The 21,501-nt window shown below is 45.5% G+C and overlaps 1 protein-coding gene across 2 annotated transcripts in view; it reads left to right on the top strand.

Annotated features, from left to right (window-relative positions):
- The window catches only part of LOC146644493 (stonustoxin subunit alpha-like), a 231,698-nt gene that overhangs the window by 31,665 nt on the left and 178,532 nt on the right, over nucleotides 1-21,501 (top strand). The window contains exons 7-9 of one of the 2 annotated variants that reach the window (XM_085396003.1): nucleotides 2,579-2,766; nucleotides 2,870-4,661; nucleotides 9,496-9,669. In XM_085396003.1, coding sequence (XP_085252129.1) covers nucleotides 2,579-2,766; nucleotides 2,870-4,661; nucleotides 9,496-9,669 — 2,154 coding nt within the window. Of the gene's footprint in view, nucleotides 1-2,578; nucleotides 2,767-2,869; nucleotides 4,662-9,495; nucleotides 9,670-21,501 lie in introns of those variants that run through there. The other variant, XM_085396004.1, reaches the window with a different exon arrangement.

Genomic DNA, 21,501 nt, shown 5'->3' with positions numbered 1-21,501 from the left:
CGATGGAGTAAACATCAAAAGCACAGCTTTATCAGACAGTTGCAGTTTAATGTTGGCTGACGAGTCTTCAATGTGTCGCACGACTGGATTTCTGGACACGCTGACGTTGTTGAAGTCCTGCCCTTTTTCCACATTATTTCAGTGACTTTAACGAGGCCGTGTTTTATGAGGTCTCCATCTGAAAAAGGCTCGCCATGTCTTGTGATGAGTTGGGCGACCTCATAGCTGGCTATCGGAGCCTTTTCCTGGACCTTTTGAGCACCAAATAAATACTGTTGCTGACCCTGCAGGAGAGCTACCATTTGCTTTACTTTCTGCTCTGGCTCAGCACCAGTGCAGGATGCACAGGCCTGATGTTTGGTTTCATAATGACGTCGTACATTATCCTCTTTCATAACTGCCACAGTTTCAGTGCAGATCCAACAGACACACGTCCCCTTGAATTCTTTTGAAGAAATATTCACTCTCCCACCGTGTCTGAAATTTTCTGCACTCACTTTCTACCTTTCGCTTCGTTTGTTCTGCCATGTTTAGTAACTTGGGGTAAATTTCTTCTGTGATTGTCCTTTTTGGTGGAGCAACTGCCACCTCCCCCTGGAGTTAAAACTAAGAAGTGCAATACACTCAAGCAAAAGTTGAAGTGCGGCCATATTCTATTCTATTTATAAAATTACTTGCGGGCCAATTAAAACTGGACGGCCCACGGGCCGGAGTTTGGACACCCCTGACTAAGGGGAAAGCAATTGGTCATACATAAAACAAAGAAAGAAAAAGTCACAAGTATTTCTAAATGTTTTTAGCACAAGAATCTTCTGAAAGGAAATAATCAGATTTGTGATGGTGAACTTCATAAACTGTAAGTGATCAGTCTTTATTCAGGGTTTGGATGTACATGTTTATAACATAGTTCTACATGTCGTCAGATTGTTTTGCAGTTGTGTGTGGATTGTGTGCATGTGTGAGTCCTCAAAAGGTACATACAGATCACTGCTCACATTTGTAAATCTTGTGGGTCATGTCCACGTCTGTAAACTGCATGCAGCTCATAGCTGTGAAATGGAGCAACATTGTTGATTTTCATGTGTTCTCTGTAACAGTTTCTCAAACAGCTCCAGCTGCTTTGCAAGCTGGGCATCCAAATGTGCTGGATCACTGAGGGTCACAATATTTCTTCTTCTACATATTTGTCATTTCTATTTAAAACACTGGCCTTTTAAATACTTTGACATTTTGTATTTTTTCCCTGAAGTGACTTTAGTGTATTTAATGAAAATACTAAAATACTTAAAAAAAAATACATTTAATTCTCCTTTGTCCAGCTTATTATCCTGGTAAGGTATCTGCTACTGTGATGCCTGACAGAAAATGTATTTAATTAAAATTAGAAGAAAAAAAATGAAATCCAAGTATGATCTTAGTTTGCGTTGTCTTTTTCTTATTAACACACTTATTTTCTAATTTTTATAATAATTCCCTCATCAATGTATATGGATATAAAACTCATGTTTATAAAGCTATACACACAGAGCACACTCATCAATGATCAATTATTGGTGTGTTGTAATCAGAAAGACAGACTGATTGAGATTTCAGTAATGATGAAGAACGCAGCACAGCAAACACAGTAAACTGCTGAAACCATGTTTCAGTTTATTTATATAGCATCAACAAAAGTTTCCTCAAGGTGAGGTGTATTCCCTACAGTAACACAGAGAAAAAAGAGAAAACCCAACAATCATCTGACCCGAGGGTTTCTAAGATTTTCAGGGCCGAGTACAATAACCTCAGTTTTATCTGAATTAAGAAGCAGAAAGTTAGCGGCCATCCAGGTCTTTATGTCTTTAAGACATTCCTGCAGTTTAACTCATTGGTGTGTGTTATCTGGCTTCATAGATAGATAGAGCTGGGTGTCATCTGCATAGCAGTGAAAATGTATGTTATGCCTTCTAATGATGCTGCCTAAAGGAAGCATGTATAATGTAAACAGAATTGGTCCTAGCACTGAACCCTGTGGAACTCCATACTATGTAACAGCATGACAAGAGTTGATGCCACTAAACACAATGGAAAATCTCTGATTTAAGAGATGATTAAGCTAACTGACCCTCACTGCACTGTATTCCAGCCTTAACCCTAACCTTAATCATGTTAGATAGTGTTTTCCAAAGCGATTCATGATGAGAAAGTAAGATGAATGTACATGTGTAGATTCATTCCAAATGGTTCTCATGTATCCAAACGCATAACATAAAGAAGAATTAGGTGGACAAAAGCGCAACATACCAACGATTTGTCACATAGCGTCGGTATGTTAGGTTTTGGGATTAGAACATGTTGTGTAGGCAGATTGCTCTGTGTTTAAAAAGACAGGCCGGAAAAGCAGTTAATAAGCACTGATTAAATCAAAGTAAGCATCACTCTGATTCTGAATTCAAAAAGAAGTTTCTCCACTTTGACTTACTTACTTTAACCATCAGAGCTTCTGCACAGTGTCATCAAATCTGGATGTTTGTCACTAACAGTCAATGATTTTAGTGATGAAGAAATGTGTTCACAGACAGAGGAAGAGGAAGAGGAGTGGTGTTTGTGAGGACGTCCTGAAGGATCCAGTCTCTACCTGCTGTGGACACTGGTTCTGCAGACAATGCATCTCCTCATACTGGGACCAGTCTGCTTCATCAGGAGACTCCTCCTGTCCCCAGTGTGGAGAAAGATCCAGAACCAGAGCTGCACTGCAGACAGCCAGTCAGAGCAGCTGTGTACAAAGTAAGACTGAACATCTGTCTGCTGATGGACTCATTTCTGAAAACTGGACTTCTTGTGTTGTTCAGACATTGAAGAGTTTTCTTTCTGTTTTTCTTTCTTTCAGCAGATGTTGGTCTGCAGGAGGTTTTAGATGAACATAAGATCAGTCTGAGGAGGAGATGTGAACGTGTGACTGAAGGAAGTGATGAAACAGGAAGTAGAACCCTCCTGAATAGGATCTACACTGAGCTCTACATCACAGAGGGACAGAGTGAAGAGGTTCATACCCAACATGAGGTGAGGCAGCTGGAGACAGCTTCCAAGATGGACGCCCTCCATGACGCTCCAATCAGGTGCCAGGACATCTTTAAAGCCTTACCTGACCAACAGAGACCCATCAGAGTGGTTCTGACCAACGGCGTGGCTGGTGTTGGAAAAACCTTCTCAGTGCAGAAGTTCACTCTGGACTGGGCAGAGGGCTTGGAGAACCAACATGTCAGTGTGGTGGTTCTGCTTTCATTCAGGGAGCTGAACCTGATCAGAGATGAGCAGTACAGTCTTCTGGAGCTGCTCCATGTTTTCCATCCAACATTACAGAAGGTCTCAGCAGAGAAGCTGGCTGTCTCTCAGCTTCTGTTCATCTTTGACGGCCTGGATGAAAGCAGACTTTCATTGGATTTCACCAACAGGAAGCTGCTGACTGATGTCACACAGAAGTCATCAGTCAGCCAGCTGCTGACAAACCTCATCCAGGGGAAGCTGCTTCCCTCGGCTCTCGTCTGGATAACTTCCCGACCTGCAGCAGCCAATCAGATCCCTCCTACATGTGTTGACAGGCTAACAGAAGTACGAGGATTCACTGACGCCCAGAAGGAGGAGTACTTCAGGAGGAGATTCAGTGATGAAGAGCGGTCCAGCAGAATCATCTCCCACATGAAGACATCCAGGAGCCTCCACATCATGTGTAGAATCCCAGTCTTCTGCTGGATCACTGCTACAGTTCTGGAGCACATGTTGACTACAGAGCAGAGAGGAGAGCTGCCCAAGACCCTGACTGACATGTACTCACACTTCCTGCTGGTTCAGACAAAGAGGAAGAAGAACAAGTACCACGAGGGACGTGAGACGAGTCCACAGGAGCTCACGGAGGCTGACAGGGAAGTTCTTCTGAAGCTGGGGAGGCTGGCGTTTGAACATCTGGAGAAAGGAAACATCATGTTCTACCAAGAAGACCTGGAGCAGTGTGGTCTGGATGTGACAGAGGCCTCGGTGTACTCAGGAGTTTGTACAGAGATCTTCAAAAGAGAGTGTGTGATCTTCCAGAAACCAGTCTACTGCTTTGTTCACCTGAGCATTCAGGAGTTTCTGGCTGCAGTCTACATGTTCCACTGTCACACCAACAGGAAGACAGAGGTGCTGAAGATGTTCCTGGGAAAAAAATTCAAGGAGTCATCTCTGGATATTTTTTTGATGGAAACAGTAATAAAATCCTTCAGGAGTAAAAATGGCCACCTGGACCTGTTTGTTCGCTTCCTTCATGGCCTCTGTCTGGAGTCCAACCAGAGACTCTTAGGAGGTCTCCTGGGTCAGACAAAGAACAGTCCAGGAACCATCCAGAGAGTCATTAAGAGTCTGAAGAATAACAAGAAGGTAAAAATCTCTCCTGACAGAAGCATTAACATCTTCCACTGTCTGATGGAGATGAACGACCTCTCAGTACATCAGGAGATCGAAAAGTTCCTGAAATCAGAGAAGAGATCAGAGAAGAAACTCTCTATGATCCAGTGCTCAGCCCTGGCCTTCATGCTGCAGATGTCAGAGGAGGTTCTGGATGAGCTGGACCTGCAGAAGTACAAAACTTCAAAGGAGGGACGACTGAGACTGATTCCAGCTGTGAGGAACTGCAGAAAGGTTCGGTGAGTCCAGATGTGATCATTGATAAGTGTAGGTTAGTTTAATTTTTCAAATATAAATCTGTCTTCTGTTATTAGAATCTCCTCCAAACAGCCCTCACTTATAAAGGGCTTTACAAACACAAACATTTCAGCAAACAGCTGAATTTTTCCTGTTTCAGTGCAGTTAGTCAAATAGCAAACAACCTCTGACTGCTAAAGAAACAGATGGTGAAAGTTGTCAGTATATCCCCCGTTCTTAACATAAAACTCATTGTTGCAGCACAAAAGTGATCCCCTTACACTGATTTTCAGTTTTTTAGCAAAGTTCAATCTATACTTCCTATTATAGAGGCTTATAAGTAACTTGCACCTTTAAGCCAACCTTATATATTGTCTTCTCTTTATGGTAGACTTGGATATCGATACACTTACCTCCTGGAGAGTGTTGTTCAGGTGGTTGGCTGTTGTGAAGGGGTTACTCCTTACACTGTCTTTAAGGGAAAGACCAGCCACCCTACAGAGAAAGCTTATTTCTGCCACTTTTCCGTACCCGCAATTTCGTTCTTTTGGTCACTACCCAACGCACACTCATAGGTGATGGTAGTAAACTGAGAGCTTTGTTTTGATGCTCAGCTCTCTGTTCACCTCGAAAGATCAGTACAGTGTCTGCATCACTGTGGCTGCACCAATCTCCCACTCCCTCTCCCCTTACTTGTGAATAACACCCCGAGATACTTAAACTCCCGCACTTGGGGCAAGAACTCGGTGAGCACTCCAACCTTTTCAAGCTGAGGACCATTGCCTCACATTTGGAGGTGCTAATTCTCATTCCCACCATTTCACACTTGGCTTGTGAACTGTTCCAGTGTAAGCTTGAGACCATCACCTGATGAAGCCAACAGAACCACATCATCTGCAAAAAGCAGAGATGAGATTCTGAGACCACCCAAATGGGGGATGAAGGGCGCTGTCACTCTTGGAGCTTGGCACGCGCCCTTCATCCCCCAGTTTCCATTCCAGCGCCACTGTAGATTTAGGAGCAGAGCGAGTCGTACACTCCTGTAGTCTTCCTCAACATCACTTTATTTTGGACTTTGCTGTTGTGCAAAATCTCCTCATGACGATCTCTTGGAAGTCCATTGGCACAGCCCTCTGTGGGCTGAAAGTGGTCCCTGCTTCTTACTGGTCCTCTTGAAGCCTTCTCTTCTGGTCTTCTGCATCTCAGTCTCTCCTTCCATATCCGTCATGTCATGGTCCCTGCTAATTAAAAAATGAAAACTCCCCCAGAAAACCGTCTTTTGCCACATGGCCCTTGCCATGTGTCAACTTAACACAATTAGACATGCACAATAAAGTTGCGCATTGTCTCTTAGAAATTCCAGGAGTAGCTGCACTCCAAGCCTGTAGCCCTGTCATAAGAAAAAAACATTAGCCAGTGGTGTGTGCTGCTGTAAATCATGTGATTAAATCACATGATTAACCCTCAGCTGTGGAAAAAGTGATGTAGATGTTAGCACAGTGCATCTGTATGCACACTTTCTCACAGGGACATTTGCATTGTAAACAATACAAGGTCATGAATAACACACTGCTGGTAATTTCACAGACACAGAAAGTGGCATTTAAAAGGTTAAGTCGGCCCAAAGCTTCTTTCTGCTCCTGTAAAAAGAGACATACATAAACCCACCCTTTTGTCACATCTAGGTGGAGGTGCAATCTTGCATACTGGTGTCAAGTCAGTCAAGCTTTTGTCAGTCCAGTCAGTTCCCCATTTTTTATTGCTGATAGCAGAACCTCTCGTGTTGCATTAAGTTTCTAATGCCAGCAGTATGACGCCATTTCAAAAAAAGAAAACAAATTTAGACTGGATTACCTCGCTGAATCCTTTTAGACAGGGACTTGCTATCTGATTGTCTCCAAAATATGTGACTTTCTCCAGAGCCCATTTTAATGTGAAGAAGCTCACCTGTGATTGTTCCCGACAACATGTTGTGTAGCGCTTTCGATTCTGATCGTGCAGGCCTGCTTAAACAAGAGAGATTACCAAAAAAAACTTGCAGTGCACAGTTCAAAAATAAAACAATGTGAAGGCCTATTTCTAGGGCTTTCCTAAGCATTCTCTTTCTCTTAGAATGACAGATCAAAACAAAACTAATTGGCAGGTTCAAAGTGGTACCAAAAGAAAATGCATCAGTAAATCCCCAAAACTTTCATCCACCAGTCACACACCTCACACAACAGCAATATTCTATTAGATGATGAGTTTCTTCCCATGTAACCACATGTGCGTCATGATAAGACCTCCCCCACACATCAGAAACAAGAAACTCAATAATCTATTAGTCTCCACTCATCTGACCCCCCTGCAGCATTCTGTTCACCCCTGCAATGATTCAATCGTCCTTCCCCAAAAATAATACTAGTTCACTAGTCTATGTATCACTTCTTAACCCACTAAGTGAACCGGACAAGATGATGGTAACAGAAATGCATGCTTAAAATACAATTTGATCTCCATGAGCTTCATTGCATGTGTGTTTGTGTTAGTGGGATTAAACCGTTTTTCTGTGTAATTTTTGTGTACATCTCCTCTTTGCGGTGCTCCAGACACTTTTCAATTCTCCACGCAAGGCAGTCATTTTTCTTCCCCGTTTCCTAAACCCAAATTTAATTTCTCACACTAAAACAGCTTCCTCCATGTCCTCCCCTGCTCCTTCGACTGTGGTCTCGTCTCCCCCCCTTGCAGCAGTCCAGTGAGAGTCAGTTGTCTTTCAGCTTTGTCCTGTGTTTTCCACTGTCTCATCTTGCCATTTTACTCCAAAAGTGGCAAATGTCACAATGAGACAGCCTTCTCAAAGGTCCCTTTACACACAGTGAAGTTGTAGCTTGTTGGAAACGCATCTCTATCCATCAAGTCATGATGATGCCGTTTTTCTGTTTTTCTCCTTGCTGCCGCTGTCTTGCACAGCTGCTGCTGCTGCTGGACCTTTTCTTTTACCGCTCAGGACGCTGCTGTTGTCTATTGGTCTGCAATTGTTGTTGCTTTTGGAACTGCGTTTCTTGTCTTAGGGTGAGAAACACATGGAAATTAAGCTGTAAAACAATTCAGCGAAAACTCGGCCTGAGTGTTTCTAATGGCATTAACCTATAATTTTCTTCCAACTGCTGTACGTAGAAAATTGATCCAAGTCTGCTCTTCACCTGCACGTGACACACTGAGAGACATTCATCATTCTCATCACTGCTTAAACAACACATCTCCTCTCTCTGGTTTTGAACTCTCCTTTCTTAAAAACCCAGAAAGTGAGATTGTAGTTGTTCTAGGCTGAGAATCACAAAACCATTTTCCTACTATTATTGCTTATTTTCCTCAACAATGCTGCTAAATTTCTGCCTGCAGTACCACCACCTTTTGCTAGTCGGAGACAATTCCTCTCACGCACATTTCTACACTCCTCTTTTTTCCTTTTGTTTTTTTTTTCATTTTCATTGTTTTTACCCCACTATTTTACAGTTTGTATACCTTACACCTTACATTAAAGTATTAACTTGTTCAACATTTCTTTTCCTTTCTCCCCAACTGTTCTTCTACCTTTCAATTGGTTCATGCTCAGGGATCTCACACAACCATTCTCTGCCATCTAACACAACATACTTTTACCCAGTTCTTACCATACAGTCACATATTGAGTTTTGTCCCTGGCCGCCTGGTGGAAGTCCCGCCACCGTACTGGATCCAGTTTCCCTTTACTACATGAGGCATCCCCCGTGAGGTTCCTTGCCAAGGAACGAACACTGCCGCACTGTAGTACGCAGAAATGGTTCCCGACAGTGTACCTGAACCGCCGTCCCTGTGGCGTACTTGGACCGAACACAGGCCTGGGGCGGCTTCTCCCCAACAAAGTGCTTGAGCCACTGTCCTTGTGATAGACCGTACCCAGCACAAGCATGGGGCCCCCAGCTGCCAGGATTTTCTCTCTGGAGACTCGAACTCTGGAGTCGGCAAGTGTTCCCCTCCTCGGCCAGACTAAAACTCTTCATGACTGTATACACGTTAGCTACAACTCACCCATCTGCAGGAATCCCCTCAAAGTCGATGGTCTCTGTGGTGGCTAAAACACACGGCTCCGTGACTCCTCCATTTCCCTTGTTTCAACAGCCGGTAGGACAAAGGTACCTTTTCCTCAGGGGTGATCAGCCCATCCACAGCACCGTTGTTCAGTGACCACACGGACCATCCTGTTCATGACACCATCTTGTTTTGGAAGTTTTTCATTAAATAAAGCCTGCAGACAAGCGGTGAGCGATAGCTAACATTATTTAATCAAAACGAAGAATAGAAAACAAAGCTTGGTGGAGAGCATGCATGATCGCAGGGCAGATGGTCAGCAGAGTCTCCCTGAGCCTAGCATGGCTCTCAGTTAAATACCTTCTCCAGGAACAAAATGCAGTACACAGCTGTTTCACACCTTAAGGTTCACACAGCCTTGCTACCTCCCAGAGTCCTCAAAGAGACAAAAGACTCTTCCCGTGGAGTTGTCTGCTTCACCCCAACTTCCTTACCAGACCCCCCCCCCCCCCCCCCCCATCTGTCTAACTGCATGAGTGTGAGACATGCTAAAATCCAGTGGCACTAAGGCATTATACGATAACATAATGTGAATAATACATAAATAAAAGAAATTCTTAAACAACAGCCAAACACAGTAAGAGGAGCTGAAGCACAGATGTGAAGAGCAGATGTTGATCAGATTATGACCTCACTCTGTTTTGTCTTCATGTACATTCAGTCTGTGTTTATAATGCAGATTTTCTGCTTCTATAATAACACATTTTATATTTTCTATCATCACAGACTGACTCAGTGTCGACTCTCAGAGACTCACTGTGAAGTTATGGCCTCAGCTCTGAAGTCCAACCCCTCCCATTTGACGGAGCTGGACATGAGTTACGACGACCTGCAGGATTCATCAGTGAAGCTTCTGTGTGCTGGACTGGAGAGTCCAAACTGTCGACTGGAGACTCTGAGGTGAGTTCACTGACTGCAGCTGTCATTGTTTTTGTATATTTCAGATATTTGATGTTTGAAACTTAATTTAGTTCCTCAATGTTCAGGATGTGTCTGAAGACAAATGTGAAGAAGTTTGAGTGCTTTAAGAAATGCTGTCTTTCCAAACAACTGAAAGGGACAGAAAAAGAAAAGAAAGACATGAATGTCAAAGCTAAGAAAGCTGATCTGGCTGCTACAGAGACGACCCACACAGCTGCTGTGGTGAGGTGTGTTAAAGCAGAGGAACACGGAGCAGCCTAACACAGGCCCAAACATGACAACAAAGCAGGATTCAGGCTCTGTGAGAGGATTTCAAACAGAAGCTGGAGAAGGGAAAGGACTCTGTTGGAATGACTACAGAAAGCAGGCAGCTGAGACCAGTCCAAGTGTTTCCATGGAGCCCAGTCTAACATTCATTTATACACTAACCTACAGAAGTGAATGGGAAGTGAAGCCATAGTTTCAAATGTAGAAATAGTTCTCAGTTTATTTACAGAGTTTGATACAGTTCTTGAGGAAATGAGAAATGTTCCAAACAGCAGCTGAGGTGAAATCTGCTTCACAAAGTTGAATCCAATTCCAATAGTTTGTGATGCACTTGAACGCAGCACGAGCAGTTCACTGCCTAACCCCACAGAGACTGTCAGTCTGGACTTTTCTTTATTTCTATTGGCTGTCAGTGAGATTTCAGAGCAATCAGAGACTGTGGGTCTGTGTATGAAGTATAATTCATGTGCAGTTGTTGAAGCTGTAGAGTGAGAAATGGCGGTTTTGGGGTATTTCCTGTTTTCATTGTCCTTCTTGTGCTGATGAAAATGTTTATTGACGTGCAAATTCATTCTTCAACGCTCGATTCTGCCTGAACAACGTGAAAATTTTTCGTATTTTTGTATAACACAATTCAACACACTGAAGCATCAGCCTGTTCCATTATCCAACAATGAAAACAGGAAACAGACAGCTGGCCTTCAAAGTAAAAGCTGCTCCTTTTGAAACATGTTGGCGGTAAAATGTAAGAAGAGCTGAAGCACATAAATGATTTAGGCGCCTAAATATTAAACACAGTTGAAATATTTGTGTAAGTGTTGCACAGCTGATGGCCGATGGCTGCAGCTGCTGGAGTGTTGTGAGTGTTGGGATTCAGGTGTAGATGTAATGACTCCTTCATCACATTTATTCCTTCCATAAATCTCCTTTTTCTCTCACTTTGGCTCAGCTTTATTAAAAATATAAGACCTGTTTTCACTTTGTGAAAAAATCTCAGGCTCTTTCTGCCCGTGTCTGACACCTGTTGCATTATGGGTAACAGGGATTCCAGGCCAGCCACTCAGAGTAGAGTTTGACAATAAAGCCAAAGATGGCTTTATTGTCAAAGATGCCAAAGATGTTCCAAGATGGCGCCGGTGTACGTGGCTTGCCGTCCTCGGCTACATCTGCTTCGCTGCTTTTTACTCTCTCTACGCTCTTTATGGACCTTGGCATTGTATTTTTTTATCCTTTTAGTTGTATGCTCATCTAATGGCTGTGCACTGATTACATACGACAGGCAAACACTTTTAAATCTAAGACTCTCTCATTCCTCTCGGCCTGATCCTTGCTGGAACCTGGGTGACGCCACCGCGCCCCGACCGGACCCTCCGACCGGCTTCCTCCACCTACCTATTCCGAATCTACACAAGAAACGCTATAGGAAACGCGGTAGAAGGAGCGGCCGTCGTGTTCGCCTCAGGGTCTACTTTAAAGCCAGAGCCACAGGCTACCCACATGCCAGCCTGGATATTTTATCTTCTTTCCCTCCTTCCCAGGAGCGCTCTGATGCTAAGTTGCTCACCCACCGTTGGATCTGCTCGGCCGAACACGAAGTCTACCCTGCGATTCCTGTGGCATGTTTTCCTGCTCGGGTTTGGATAACATCGCTCCGACGTGGCGTTTGCCGAAGCAAACTAAGTGTCCTACGACGCACCACCCGTGGCGACTTAGCCCCTAGGATACGGATGGCATTGCTTAATGTCAGGTCGCTGGTCAATAAGACCTTTCTCTTAAATGAATTCATCTCCACTAATGGGATTGATGCTTTATTCCTGACTGAAACCTGGATTCGTCCTGGTGAGTTCATCCCTTTTACCGAACTTCTTCCGTCGGACTGTGTTGCTTTTAGCTCGCCAAGGCTTACTGGTAGGGGTGGCGGCGTAGCCTCAGTCTTTAAGAATTCTTATGCAGTTTGGCAGCTACCCTCACCTACCTACTCTAGCTTTGAAGTCCAATTATTGGAGATGACTGTATCCACGACCACACTCTGCGTGGTGGTTTATCGACCTCCTAAATATAGCAAATATTTTATCACGGACTTTGCTGATCTGCTAGGCTCCGTTCTTTTTAAGTATGGTTGTGTTCTCATTGTCGGTGATTTTAACATACACACTTGCTGTAAGGATGACTCATTTGCTAAAGACTTCCTTGCTTTAACGGACTCTTTTAACCTGGCTCAGTGGGTTAATGACCCAACGCATGTTAAAGGACGTACTTTGGACTTGGTTTTCTCATATGGTCTGGACATTTGTATCAAGGATATAAGTGACGCTGGGATCTCGGATCATTTCCCAGTTATATTTGATACTGGCTTATGCACTAATGAACTACATCCTGCGGCTCCCCTTCGCCCGCTACGTGTAATTAATGCTGAAGCGATGTCAAACTTCTCTATGTTTTTCTTGGATTCTGCATCTGTCACTCTCGACTGCTGTTCTTTTCACTCGGTTGATGACTGTGCTAATTCCTTGCTATCGCTATTTTCTTCAATCCTTGATACTGTTGCCCCCATTAAGATGAAGCGCCCTAGAACCTACTCTCAGTGCTGGCTTAATGACACTACGCGCGCCTTACGTCGCATGTGTCGGCGCGCTGAGAGAAGGTGGAAAAAAGATAAACTTCAGGTTTCCCATGACATGCTATGGACTAGCCGCTTAAAATTCCAAAGTGCTGCTAAAACGGCCAAAGCGTCCTTCTTGTCCAAAATCATCCTGGCCAATGACCATAACCCCCGTACCTTATTTAAAACTTTTAACTCTGTGGTTAACCCTACCCCGGACATGCCTTTAATTTATTCTCAGGCTCTTTGTGAGCGATTCCAAATTCACTTTTTAGAAAAGGTCTCATCTCTTAAGTCCTCCCTTCCCCCTGCTTTATATCCTCTCCCCATTCCTGAGTGCATTTCAACTTTCCACCAGTTTGAGCCTGTGTCACTTTTGACTCTTAAGCGGCTAGTTGCTCAAATGAATAACACCAATACTGTGCTTGACATTCTTCCATCTCGTTTAGCTAAGGACTGTTTTGATGTAATCGGACCTAGTATCCTATCTCTTATGAACTTTTCCTTGCTCTCAGGCTGTGTTCCTTTGGCCTTTAAGCATGCTGTAGTCCACCCGTTTCTTAAAAAAAGAAACTCTGACTGTTATGACCTTTCAAACTACAGACCGATCTCTAAGCTTTCGTTCTTGTCCAAGATCCTGGAGAGACTAGTTCTCTCCCAGCTCCAGGCGTTCTTGGACACAAACAATATTGCTGAGAAATTTCAATCTGCCTTTAAGCCATTGCATAGCACTGAAACAGCGTTGGTTAAAGTTCTTAATGATATTCTTGTAATCACTGATACTGGACCTCTCTTCGGCCTTTGATATGGTGGACCATAACATTTTATTACTAAGACTTGAGCACACTGTGGGTATTAGAGGCACTGCCCTCGACTGGTTTAAATCATACCTCGCTGATAGATCCTTATCAGTTCACTTAGGCACCTTCTCCTCTTCCTCCGCTCCGGTCTGTTGTGGTGTGCCTCAAGGATCAGTTTTAGGCCCTATTCTCTTCTCATTGTATTTGCTCCCTCTAGGCGCAATCTTTGAAAAATACAATATCGCCTTCCACTGTTATGCCGATGACATACAGATCTATTTTGAACTTACTGACGACCTTGCTGTGTCCCTGCACTACTTTCAAGAATGCATGTGGGAGGTCAAAGAATGGTTCCTGAGTAATTCCCTCGTTTTAAATGATAAGAAGACTGAGATTGTGGTGTTCAACAGTAAAATCCCTCGTGCCCAACTCTGTGCTGCCCTGGGTTCCTTTGCTAGCTTTTCTTGCGACTATGTCAGTAACTTGTACTGCAGGATAGCTCGCTCAAACTCGATAAGCAAGTGTCTGCTGTAGTGAGATCTAGCTTCCACCAACTGCGCCTTATCTCTAAGGCTAGGCATTATGTTCCGCATGAGGACCTGGAGAGGCTTATTCACGCTTTTGTGACCTCCAGGTTGGATTATTGTAACTCCTTGCACGACGGTCTTCCCTCTTCTCTTCTTCTTAGACTGCAAACAGTCCAAAATGCAGCAGCCCGCCTTTTGACTGGTACCAGGAAATTCTGCCATATTACTCCTGTCCTAGCTAGCTTGCACTGGCTGCCCATAAAGTACCGTATTCAATTTAAAATATTACACCTTACTTTCAAAACTATTAATAAATTAGCGCCAAGTAATCTTAGTGAACTTCTCAAACCACATACTCCTGCTAGAACACTCAGATCTGCCACTCAGCTACTTCTGACCCAACCCAGATCTCGGCTGAAGTCCCGGGGTGACCGTGCGTTTGCTCTGGCTGCCCCGGTACTGTGGAATACCCTTCCTCTCGACCTCTGCGCATCTGATTCCATTGCACTGTTCAAATCACGACTAAAAACCCACTTATTCAATCTTGCCTTTCCCTCTAGTTAATATTTCTTTTATGATTTTATATCATGCACTTTTATGCTCATTTAAATTGTTGTTTGCTCTGTACCTGTTGCTTTCCTATGTATCAGTGACAGTTATCTGCTTGCATACTTAGTAGTTGCTTTGGTCCTATTTCTATTATCCTCCTCCTATACTCTATCTTACTTGTTAAGCACCTTGGCATACCCTTGGTTTTTAAGTGTGCTTTATGAATAAAGTTTATTATTATTATTATTATTATGGCCTCCAGTGAAGGTGGAACATGATGGCTGACATGACTGCAGACTGGAACCTGAACCAGGATCTGCCAGTTCCATGTAATCCCATCATTTTAATGTCGTTATGTTCTTCAGATGTGGAAACATCACTGCCTATTTTATAGTTCACACTAAATCCATGATGGCTCCATGTGGCCACGGCTGGATGAGCCCTGGGCACAAATGTGTGATGGACCCTCGCCAGCTGGATTTGAGTGCTCGACTTCTTTTCCTTCTTCAATAATCAGACATACAGGGCACACAGCGTGTACAGAACAGCTGAAATCATTATGGAGGCCTCACTGGAATATGGAAAGGAAGCATCACAGTACAGCTTCACTAAAGCATTAAAGTTTCTGATATGAAATGAGAAATGAAGCAGCCAGAGCTTTTTCATGAGTGGAAATCCACTGTGAATGTGAGCTGCTGCTACAGCCTCCAGACAACTTTAATGGAAGTGTGATGTTTTCAGCTGGAGATTTTTTAGTATTAATTTTCTTTCTTTAAGGAATCCATGAGAGTGACTATTTCCATGAGGCAGTCTTCAACATCGGCTGCAGACTCACCCACCCCCACTGCTGCTGTTCCACTTCTGACACCCCAGGTGTTTCACATCCAATACACATTCAACACAAGGCTCCAGCCTGTTTCTCTCAACCACCCAGGTCAGGAGGGAACTGAGGAGGATTAAAGCCAAGAAGGCAGCGGCTCCAGATGGCATCAGCTCAAGGGTTGTCAGGTCCTTCACAGACCAACTGTGTGGGGTGATGGAGCACCTCTTCAACCTGAGCCTGAGGCTGGGAAGAGTCCCACAGCTTTGGAAAACCTTTTGTGTTGTAACAGTGCCAAAGATTTCACCCCCCAAGGACCTCAACAGTTACAGGCCGGTGGCTCTGACATCCCACCTGATGAAGACCCTGGAGCGGCTGGTCCTTTCTCAGCTTCGGCACCTGATGAGCCCCATACTGGACCCACTTCAGTTTGCCTACCAGCCTGGCATTAGAATGGATGATACCGTCATTCACCTCCTACATCGTTCCCTCGTTCACCTGGAGACCACTGGAAGCACTGTGAGAATCATGTTCTTTGATTTCTCCGGTGCCTTCAACACTATTCTTCCCACGGTCCTGAAGGACAAGCTGGAGACCTCAGGAGTAGACCATCACCTCACTACCTGGATTCTGTACCACCTCACCAACCGACCACAGTATGTGAGAACTCAGGGCTGTGTGTCGGACAGGGTCGTCTGCAGTTCAAGGCCCCCAAAGGAACGGTTCTGGCTCTGTTTCTCTTTACCAGTTACACTGCAGACTTCTCCCACAACTCCACCGAGTCCTTCCTGCAGAAGTTCTCTGACAACTCGGCAATAGTCGGCCTCATCACTGATGGGGATGACAGGGAGTACAGAGAACTGACCCAAGACTTTGTTGACTGGTGACAGCAGAACTACCTCCAGATCAACACCAGTAAAACCAAGGAGCTGGTGGTAGACTACCGCTCAACATCCACTTCCACAACATCCACTCGTCTGCAATGGCAGACAAGTGGATGTTGTGGAAGTGGATATATATATATATATATATATATATATATATATATATATATATATATGTGGTGTGGGGTGTTCCCCACGAGCACATCAAGACCTCCACCGACTTCACCGAAAAGGTTCAGAAACTTACCCTGGATCCAGATGAAACCATGGTGTCCTTTGATGTAGTCTCTCTCTTCACTTGCATACCCACCACGGAGGCCGTGGAGACGGTCAGAAAACGATTACAAGAAGACAGCTCCTTGGAGGACAGGACCAACTTCACACCCGATCAGATCTGCACACTGTTAGACCTCTGCCTCACCACTACATATTTCAAATACAACGAAGGCTTTTACAGACAAAAACATGGCTGTGCCATGGGCTCCCCCGTGTCACCTATTGTAGCCAACCTTTACATAGAGGAAGTGGAAAGGAAGGCTCTTGGCTCTTTCAAAGGAAGAGTACCCAGCCACTGGTACAGATATGTGGACGACACCTGGGTCAAAATCAAGACACAAGAAGTGGAATCCTTCACTGCGCACATTAACGCTGTGGATAAAAACATCAAGTTCACCAGGGAAGACACAAAGGACAACTGTTTGCCTTTCCTGGACTGCGCCGTGCACATTGAAGAGAACGGCAAACTCAACATCGAAGTTTACCGGAAGCCCACACACACGGACCAGTACCTCCTTTTTGACTCCCATCACCCTCTGGAACACAAACTTGGAGTAATTAGGACCCTACACCACCGGGCAGAACATGTTCCCTCTCAACCTGAAGGAAAAAAGAAGGAACACACAAATGTAAAGGAAGCACTCAAAACATGCGGCTATCCTAAATGGGCGTTTTTAAAGTCAGCAAAGAGGCACAGAAAAGAAGACCAGACACCAGCGAAGGAGGATAAGAAGGACAGACGCAACAACATTGTCATCCCCTATGTAGCCGGTGTATCAGAAAAACTCAGGAGAGTTTTCTCCAAGCATGACATCCCAGTGCATTTCAGACCCAGCAACACACTCAGACAGAAACTGGTTCACCCGAAAGACAAAACGCCAAAACACAAACTTAACAACGTAGTGTATGCTGTACAGTGCAGCGAGGAATGCTCAGACCTCTACATTGGAGAGACCAAACAGCCACTTCACAAGCGCATGGCACAACACAGAAGAGCCACCTCCACAGGACAAGACTCAGCAGTCCATCTGCATCTTAAGGATAAAGGACACTCTTTCGAGGATGCCAATGTTCACATTTTGGACAGAGAGGACAGATGGTTTGAAAGAGAAGTGAAAGAAGTCATCTATGTCCACTGTGAGCGACCATCTTTGAACAGAGGCGGGGGTTTACGACACCAACTCTCTGCCATCTATAATCCAGTTTTGAGATCCCTTCCCAGACGCCTTAACGCCCACTCACATCCTGGGCCATCTGACCTCAGGAATTCGCATGACAAGGTGGGGCCAGGTTTCACAATGAACACACCCGAAACTCTGGCTGATTGGGTCCCACACCCAATTTCACACCTTGGCTCGGGTGATTAGAGGATCATCAGGGGGTCCTTTGTCCCTCTGTGGGGGGTCACTCCCACTAGGTTTATATCTGGGACTCTCCACCATTTGACCTTAGAACTGAAGAAGCTTCTCGGATGAGAGGTGAAACGTCTTCAAGCAACTTAAAGAAGTCCAGACGCTTTTCTTTGCAAGCTCCTTTGACTACGATGACCTGGATGACTGAGAACCTTCACAGACACTAGCAGCTGGTTCATTTGTGCTGCCAGACGCTCGTGGAGTGCAGTCAGCTTCTTTAGCCAGTAGGCGTGAACCATGTCGGGCCCTGGTACTGTCCAACTCTTCATACTGGAGACCCTTTCTTGGATATCTGCCACTGTGATGGTTACTGGACCCTATTCAGGGAGGTCGCTGTGGTCTGCCCTCAGATCCACTAGCCACTGAGCATTGCCGTTATGGGTTGCGTCCTTCTCCCATATGCTCTTCCAGTATTGCTCCGTCTCCAGCCTTGGTGATGCTGTTCTCTTATTATTATTGTTCACTTGCCACTGAGAGTACACCTTTGCTGGTTCTGTGGAGAACAGCTGGTTGATTCTTCTGCCTTCTATCTCTCTGGTGTACCTCCTCAAGCGGCTGGCCAAGGCTGTGAGTCTTTGCTTGGCAGTTTCCAAGGCCTCAGGTATGGACAGCTTGCTGTATTTCTTATGCACCTTCTTTAACGCACCTTTCTGCAACTCCGTTAGTTGGCTAACCTCCCTCCGTGCTACTTTGATCTTGCCCTCTAGCCTCCTTCTCCATGGAGGGTACTGCCCCTTGTGGCTGTTTAACTTGTAGCCAAGCATCTCACTGCTGCCGTATTGTAGATCAGCTTGTTAGTTTCGGTAATCGTGGTTGTAGGTATTGTCCGTAGTGCTGCATTAACATCATCTAGCAGACCTTCTGAGGGTACTTCACGTAATAATTTGTGTTGTACCTCGTCAATCTCTAGCTGTGAGAGCAGTCCCTTCTTTCGAATGTTGGAACACTGAGCTACTAGTTGTTTCGCCGTCATTGTGGATGTTGGGTAGCGAAGAATCCATAGGTCCATCATCCTATTCATGTAGCCCCTTCCGCCGGGGTTACTTGCGTAGTAGCATTCCAACAACGCCCTGTTTTCGTCTCTTGCCCACCGATGCCTTCTTGTTCCAGTAGCCCACTTTTCGTCAGGGTGCCCTGGTTCCTCAACACCTGACGCGGACCTTGTGGATCCGGGCGACGTCCGAGCCGGCATGCCTTCATATTTATCTGTCTCGCTCATGTCTGCGGTAGGCTTACTTACCATAGGGGGTCTAGCCTTAGGACCCTTACTGGATACAGACGCCCCAGGCAGGAATCGAACTTACGATCCTCTGTTCCAAAGGCGTGTAGTCTAACCACTACGCTATCCAGCTGCATTGGGGCTCGTCCGGGATATATATATATATATATATATATATATATATATATATATATATATATATATATATATATATATATATATATATATATATATATATATATATATAAAAAACACCCAGCACGCCCCTGCGGGCGGTTTATCCTTCAAGCTCGGATCCTCTACCAGAGGCCTGGGAGCTTGAGGGTCCTGCGCAGTATCTTAGCTGTTCCCAGGACTGCGCTCTTCTGGACAGAGATCTCCGATGTTGTTCCCGGGATCTGCTGGAGCCACTCGCCTATCTTGGGAGTCACCGCACCTAGTGCTCCGATTACCACGGGGACCACCGTTACCTTCACCCTCCACATCCTCTCGAGCTCTTCTCTGAGCCCTTGGTATTTCTCCAGCTTCTCGTGTTCCTTCTTCCTGATATTGCTGTCATTCGGAACCGCTACATCGATCACTACGGCCGTCTTCTTCTGTTTGTCTACCACCACTATGTCCGGTTGGTTAGCCACCACCATTTTGTCCGTCTGTATCTGGAAGTCCCACAGGATCTTAGCTCGGTCATTCTCCACCACCCTTGGGGGCATCTCCCATTTTGACCTCGGGACTTCCAGGTTATACTCGGCACAGATGTTCCTGTACACTATGCCGGCCACTTGGTTATGGCGTTCCATGTATGCCTTGCCTGCTAGCATCTTGCACCCTGCTGTTATGTGCTGGATTGTCTCTGGGGCATCTTTACACAGCCTGCACCTGGGGTCTTGCCTGGTGTGATAGACCCCAGCCTCTATGGATCTTGTGCTCAGAGCTTGTTCTTGTGCTGCCATGATTAGTGCCTCTGTGCTGTCTTTCAGTCCAGCTTTGTCCAGCCACTGGTAGGATTTCTGGATATCAGCCACCTCCTCTATCTGCCGGTGGTACATACCGTGCAGGGGCCTGTCCTTCCATGATGGTTCCTCGTCTCCCTCCTCTTTCTTGGGTTTCTGCTGCCTGAGGTATTCACTGAGCACTCGGTCAGTTGGGGCCATCTTCCCAATGTATTCTTGGATGTTCGTTGTCTCATCCTGGACTGTGGTGCTGACACTCACCAGTCCCCGGCCCCCTTCCTTCCGCTTAGCGTACAGCCTCAGGGTGCTGGACTTGGGGTGAAACCCTCCATGCATGGTAAGGAGCTTTCTTGTCTTTATGTCAGTGGCTTCTATCTCCTCCTTTGGCCAGCCTATTACCCCAGCAGGGTACCTGATCACGGGCAGGGCGTACGTGTTGATGGCCCGGATCTTGTTCTTACCATTCAGCTGACTCCTCAGGACTTGCCTGACCCTCTGCAGGTACTTGGTGGTTGCAGCTTTTCTAGCGGCCTCTTCATGGTTCCCATTCGCCTGCGGGATCCCCAAGTACTTGTAACTGTCCTCTATGTCTGCAATGTTGCCTTCTGGTAGTTCAATCCCCTCAGTTCTGACTACCTTCCCTCTCTTTGTTACCATCCGACTACACTTCTCCAGTCCGAACGACATTCCAATGTCATTGCTGTATAGCCTGGTAGTGTGGATCAGTGAATCGATGTCTCGTTCACTCTTGGCATACAGCTTGATGTCATCCATGTACAGGAGGTGGCTGACAACTGCTCCGTTCCGTAGTCGGTATCCGTAGCCAGTCTTGTTAATGATCTCACTGAGGGGGTTCAGGCCTATGCAGAACAGCAGTGGGGACAGAGCATCTCCTTGGTAGATCCCGCACTTGATGGTGACTTGTGCTATGGGCTTGGAGTTGGCCTCTAGTGTTGTACGCCACATCCCCATTGAGTTCCTGATGAAGGCTCTTAGGGTCCCATTGATCTTGTACAATTCTAGGCATTCCAGTATCCAGCTGTGGGGCATTGAGTCATAGGCCTTCTTGTAATCAATCCAGGCAGTGCACAGGTTGGTCAGTCTGGTCTTGCAGTCTCGGCTGATTGTTCTGTCTACCAGTAGCTGGTGTTTTGCGCCTCTGGTATTCTTGCCAATTCCTTTCTGTGTCCCGCTCATGTATTGACCCATGTGCCTGTTCATCTTAGCCGATATGATGCCTGACAGGAGCTTCCATGTAGTACTGAGGCAGGTTATTGGTCGGTAGTTGGAGGGGACCGGTCCCTTCTTGGGGTCCTTGGGGATCAGGACCGTCCGACCTTCGGTTAGCCATTCCGGGTGTCTCTCGTTAACTAGCAGCTGGTTCATTTGTGCTGCCAGACGCTCGTGGAGTGCAGTTAGCTTCTTCAGCCAGTAGGCGTGAACCATGTCGGGCCCTGGTGCTGTCCAACTCTTCATACTGGAGACCCTTTCTTGGATATCCGCCA

Source organism: Rhamphochromis longiceps, linkage group LG22 (genome assembly GCF_057381845.1).
Source record: "Rhamphochromis longiceps isolate RC_006_pf linkage group LG22, R_longiceps_female_GT1.1, whole genome shotgun sequence".
In the NCBI taxonomy this organism is placed as follows: domain Eukaryota; kingdom Metazoa; phylum Chordata; class Actinopteri; order Cichliformes; family Cichlidae; genus Rhamphochromis; species Rhamphochromis longiceps.
Note: the sequence above shows the minus strand (reverse complement) of the source record. Positions and strands in the feature narration are given on the sequence as shown.